Raw genomic sequence first — 5,947 nt, forward strand, 5'->3', positions numbered from 1 at the left:
TGAATTATCATAAAATGAGCCATATCCATGAATCCAACCATTCATGTATTTAGCCATTCATGTATACTCCCATACGTTGTATTTGAACCATTCATGCACTTGGACTTTAATGCTCCTTCATGCATTCAGCCATCCTACAAAAAAACATGAACTAAATTAAGTGCAAATGTAATAAGCTGAACTAAATGGTATTAAGACAAATTAAATATAATCCAGCCACCTAATTAAATTCGGCTAACTCAACATAATTATAACATGTAATAAGCTGACAAGTAATTAAGAGCTGTAACTAAATTAACTAACTAACTTAAATAATTAATTTATTCCAGCAAATAAAATTAATTTAGCTAAAGAGCTAATAATGAGCTGAATTAAATTTAAACCAAGCTCAAACGAGCTGAATTAAGCTCATGTGAGCTAAAATAAAATTCGGTGAGCTGAACCAAGCTAAATGGAGCTTGAGGAGCTGAATTCAAGCTGAAATCAAGGGCGTCCTTGGCTAGGGTCGTATCAGTAGCCCTTTTCCATGAGTTCATTAACTTGACATTGAAGCTTTTTTGTCTCTTCGGGATTGGTTCGGTATGCCGGTCGGTTTGGAATAACGGCTCCAGGCACAAAATCGATTTGGTGCTCGATCCCACGAAGTGGTGGTAACCCACTCGGCACTTCATCCGGAAAAACGTCTTGGAATTCCTGCAAAAGAGACAAAATAGAAGAAGGGGGATCTCCGGATAAGTCGTTAGTGCTAAACAAATTTTCCTTATACCTAAGTACAAGGATCGGTTGTCTTGCCAAAAACGCTTTTCGAACATCACTTGTTTTGCAAAGACATTCAATTTTTCATTCACTTTTTCTTTTCTCGCTCTCTTTTCATTCTCTTTTTTTGAATTTTCTTTCTTTTTTTCATTTTTCTTTTCTTTTGTATTTTCGCTCTTTTCTTTTTCTCTCATTTGATCTACGGAAATTTTCAGCTTAAGTTGATCCTCATAGACTTGCTTTGGCGTCAATGGGGCTAAGGTTACATTTCTCCCCATATGCTTGAAATAATATCGATTTGAGTAACCATCGTGCATGACTCGACGATCGAATTGCCAAGGACGGTCCAATAACAAGTGACCCGCGTGCATTGGAACAACATCGCATAGCACTTCATCGGAATATTTTCCAATAGAAAATGAAACTAAAACTTGCTTTGTCACCTTTAACTCTCCTCCATCGTTGAGCCATTGAAGTTGGTACGGATTTGGATGCTTGGTGGTCGGTAGATTCAACTTTTCCACCATGAGAGTACTCGCCACGTTCGTACAACTTCCTCCATCGATGATGACGCTACATAGCTTTCCTTGTACTTGACAACGAGTATGGAAGATGTTTTCTCGTTGTTGCTCATCGTCGATGCTTTGGATACTTAGGCTCCTTTTGACTACTAGGAGTTCTCCATCAAGAGCGTGCTCCACTTCTTCTTCATTGTCAGAGACAGTTTCAGGCTCATCTTCAAGCTCTTCTTCCTCCGATTCTATTTCTCCATTTGCTCGAACCACGATGACGTTGCGGTTGGGACATTGACTCGCAATGTGGCCCCTTCCAAGGCACTTAAAACACTTAATATCCCTTGAACAATTAGCAAATGATTTGGTTGCCTTACCTTTGCTCGTATCGCCCATAGGTTTGTTTGCTTTAGCAGGCACCATTGGCTCCTTGGCACGACTAGGAGGACTAGTTTTACTCGAGCTTTGCCCCCATCTAGTTGTGCTTGGGGTAGGATAACTTCGGGTGGTACTTTTTCGTTTAAGTTGCTTCTCTACCTTAATGGCCATATGTACCATGTCCACAATCTCGATGTAATGTTGCAATTCCACAATGTTGGCGATGTCTCGATTGAGACTAGCAAGGAATCGCGCCATCGTTGCTTCACGATCTTCTTGGACATTGGCTCGGATCATCGCGATCTCCATCTCTTTGAAATAATCCTCAACACTCTTTGAGCCTTCAGTAAGATTTTGAAGTTTTTGATAGAGTTCCCGATGGTAATAGGAAGGAATGAATCGGCGTCGCATCACGGCCTTCATCTCAGCCCAAGTTGATATTGGCCTTTCCCCATTCCTTCTTCGGCTTGTAGTGAGTTGATCCCACCAAATCATAGCGTAATCGGAGAATTCTATGGCCGCCAACTTCACCTTTTTGATCTCGGAAAAATTATGACAATCAAAAACCAATTCGATCTTCTTCTTACATTCCAAGTAGGCTTCCGGATCAGATTTTCCTTGAAAGGATGGAATGGATAGTTTAATGTTCCTTAAGTCGTCATCCATGCGTCTTTGATTCCGATTACCTCGGTTCCTTTGACCTCTTCGTCCTTCACTTATGTTTGATCCTTGATCACTTTCGGCTTCATTCGGATCATATAGGTCGTCTTGATTGATTTCCAATTGGTCTCGCCTTCTTTGCGGCCCTTGGGGTGTACGCTCTCGTTGATACCCCAATTCAACTCGATCCAATCGTTCGTTAATGGATTCTAACTCACCTCGGATCATGCGTTGGATTTCTCGTAACAAGGCTTGTTGAGCCAAATCTGACACTCCACCTCCTCCAGGCGCAATGTTTCTAATTGGTTGCCTTCCACCTCCTTCCGCCATATTTCGTTCAGGACTTTGAGACATGAAAATAAAACCTCACAACAAAACCTCACGAATCTCTCAAAAAGAAAGAATAACACTCCACTCGTGTTTCACTCAATTTTTTTGCCTTTTTCTTTTGATGTAACTCTCACGCCTTTTTCCACTCAATTTCCTCTCGTGATTTCGTAAGCGACTCGTCGTGACCTTATCGTAGTTCAATGGGTCGGCTTCAAATGGCTTTACAAGGGTTTGATGTTAGGTTACGGGTAGGCTAAAAGAAACAAGAAAGGCTTTAGGCTAAGTGTGGCTTAGAAGATGAATAGAAGAGAATGCCAAACTTACAAACTCGAAACACTTTTTTTTTTATATCAAAATTTTTTTTTCAATAGCGTGAAATTTCACTAAGAGGGATATAGAAGAGTGTAGAATGTGATTTTTTTTACGGATCTTTCACGTTCTTTTCGTCCGCACCTAGACCGTATACAATTTTTTTTCTTTTTTTTCAATTTTTTTATTTTTTTTCAATTTTTTTTTCAAAATTTTTTTTTCACGAGTCTACTTACTCTGACTCTTCTTGAACGTCCGTTCTTCTCGTTTTAACCAGCTCTGATACCAAATGATACGATCTCAGTTTAGTAGTTGAACCTGAGTCGTTTAGTTCCCGATCGTAAACGAAAAAGTATATTAGACAAGAAGAAGATAGAATATATTTGAGTTCAAAGAAGTAAAGTAAGTCCGTGCAAAGTTGGATGTGGATATGGTTTAAGTCGAAATGGTATGACTAGAATGGTCGAGTTCGGTTTAGGATTAATTAAGAAATGGTATTTGGTTTTGGTACGTTTTGGTATTTGGGAATTGGTACGAAATGGTAAGGGATTTGGTACGAAATGGTAATGGTTCAAAAAGGTCAAGAGTGAACCAACACTAAAGAAGAGTGTTGACCCGAAACTTATAGGACCAAATTGAGTTGGAAATGGTTGATAAGGACCTTGACCCGATACTTAGTAAAGTATGAACCAAAGGTATCAAAGGTGAACGCCACACTCGGGTTTAGGGAGTGATAAGTTCGAAAGAAAGACTCGAAAAGACGCCACTAGAAGCTAGATAAGTCTTACGGGTCTCGAACGAAATTTGAGAGAAAATGCCTCACAAATTTGGCAGTAATTCGTTACTTAAAACGTCAAAAAGTCCTTTACAAAGTAAAATTTCAGCTATTTATAAGCAACACCTAAGCTAGCCGAATGGCCACTTACATTCCTTAAAAATTAAGCAAATGAATCACTTAAATGAACTAGCTAGATTCGGCTGAACATGGCGCTCCATTAGACACCTTCTAGATGAAGCATTGGACTTGGAAAAACTTGGATGATGCATGGATAGCTAGGTTCGGCCAATGGGCATAAATTAGCTCATTTATGTTGCAACTTTTGGCTGAAAAGTGACCAGCAATTAAGAGGATAATGAGCAGCCAATTCAAGTGTGAAAGCTCAACATTGAAGAGTCATGGAGTGTGAACACATGGAACCGAAAAGCCAAGATGCATCCAGCAAATGTGAAAGGAATTAATGGGCAGCTTTGGAGTTGGAAACATTAGCTCCCTTGGCCGAATAGTCACCTAGGAATGTTGAATTCAGCTCACCAATTTGATGCATGTATCTCCAGGTGCAATGTATCTAACATGCATGCAACTTGCTAAAATGAATCTCCAAATTCGGCTAACCTTGTTAAATGATCCCACACATTCGACCAACCTATATAAATAAGAAGAACTAAAATTAATATGATATCTAGCTGAACAAAATTAATATTAAAACCATGAAACATTAATTCGGTCAACTATATCACTAAAATCAGCTCATTAAATTCGCGACATTAAAGCAACTTTAAATCATGTAATAAAACTTGACATATTAAAAACATGCAACAAACATATTAATAAGCTGTAATAAACTAATTAAATCTACTTAAATAAATATTCAGCTATTAAATTAATGTCTAGTTGATATTGAGCTGAATTGAAAATGTTTGAGCTGAAGTTGAGCTAATTCGAGCTCATTGAGCTGAAATGGAAGTTAATTCAGCTCGTATTAAAGTGCACGGATTGCTTTTCAAGTTGGTCCAAGCTTCCTCAATGTGACCAACCAAGATCTCGCCCCAAACTTTGTCAACTAAAGCCGAAACAGCCTCCTTGAATTATTTAGCTCGTGATCAGGTGATGGGACCTTGGGGCAACTCCAACGGCTCCTTGTTCGAGCTAGGTAGGACTTGAGGCGTGGTCGTATCATCCTCCCCCTCTTCAAAGCGATTTGCCCTCAAATCAGAATCTGCATGAAAAGGGGATAAGTCAGAGACATTAAAACTTGCGCTTATATTATACTCACCTGGTAGATCAAGTCGATAGGAGTTCTCGTTGATTCGCTCCAAAACTTGAAAAGGTCCGTCACCACTCGATAGTAGCTTTGACCTTCGTTGGGTGGGAAAACGTTCCTTTCTCATGTGAACCCAAACCCAATCACCCGGTTCAAAGATAACTCTTTTACGACCCTTGTTCGCCTTACGAGTATAACTTTCGGTTCTTGCTTCAATGTTGGCTTGAACTCTCCGATGTAATTCCTTTACATATTCGGCCTTTTTTCTAGCATCTGCATGGATAAGTTGATCGTTAGGCAAAGACACTAAATCTAAAGGAGTTAACAGGTTAAATCCATAGACGATTTCAAAAGGAGAGTGTTTGGTTGCCGAATGAACGGATTGGTTATACGCAAATTCAATATGCGGTAGACACTCTTCCCACGACTTGAGATTTTTCCGTATGATGGCTCGTAACAAAGTTGATAACACTCGGTTGACCACTTCCGTTTGGCCATCGGTTTGGGGGTGGCAGGTGGTTGAAAACAGTAACTTAGTTTCGAGCTTCCCCACAATGACCTCCAAAAGTGACTCAAAAACTTGGCGTCTCGATCAAAAACAATCGTCCTTGGGATGCCATGCAAGCGAACAATTTCCTTAAAGAAAAGATTAGCAATGTGAACGGTGATGTGATCTCAATCACATCATGTTGTGGCACCACTTGTTGCTATCGTGATTGGCCTAAACACGAGGGCCCCAAGTGCAAGATGAAGCTCAATCTTAGTTTTTCCCAGCTCGATTTAGCTCACATGAGCTGAATTTAGCTCGTTTGAGCTCAATTTAGCTACTTTAGCTCGTTTGAGCTTGGCTTAAGTTTATTTCAACTCATTTATTTTAATGTCTGAATAAATTAAGTAATTTATTAATTTAGCTTAAATTACTACAGCTCATAATTATGTTTTGACTTATTACATGTTTTA

At 39.4% G+C, this 5,947-nt stretch overlaps 1 protein-coding gene across 1 annotated transcript; it reads right to left on the reverse strand.

Moving 5' to 3' along the window:
• Nucleotides 1-510: 510 nt before the first annotated feature.
• On the reverse strand, nucleotides 511-2,636 carry LOC128037703 (uncharacterized). Its single transcript, XM_052627353.1, has 2 exons — nucleotides 960-2,636; nucleotides 511-693 (listed from the first exon to the last, which is right to left on the reverse strand). Exons 1-2 carry the CDS (start codon nucleotides 2,634-2,636, stop codon nucleotides 511-513), a joined length of 1,860 nt encoding a protein of 619 aa, XP_052483313.1.
• Nucleotides 2,637-5,947: the final 3,311 nt, after the last annotated feature.

The sequence above is a fragment of the Gossypium raimondii genome, unplaced genomic scaffold (genome assembly GCF_025698545.1).
Source record: "Gossypium raimondii isolate GPD5lz unplaced genomic scaffold, ASM2569854v1 Contig00263, whole genome shotgun sequence".
NCBI classification, from domain to species: domain Eukaryota; kingdom Viridiplantae; phylum Streptophyta; class Magnoliopsida; order Malvales; family Malvaceae; genus Gossypium; species Gossypium raimondii.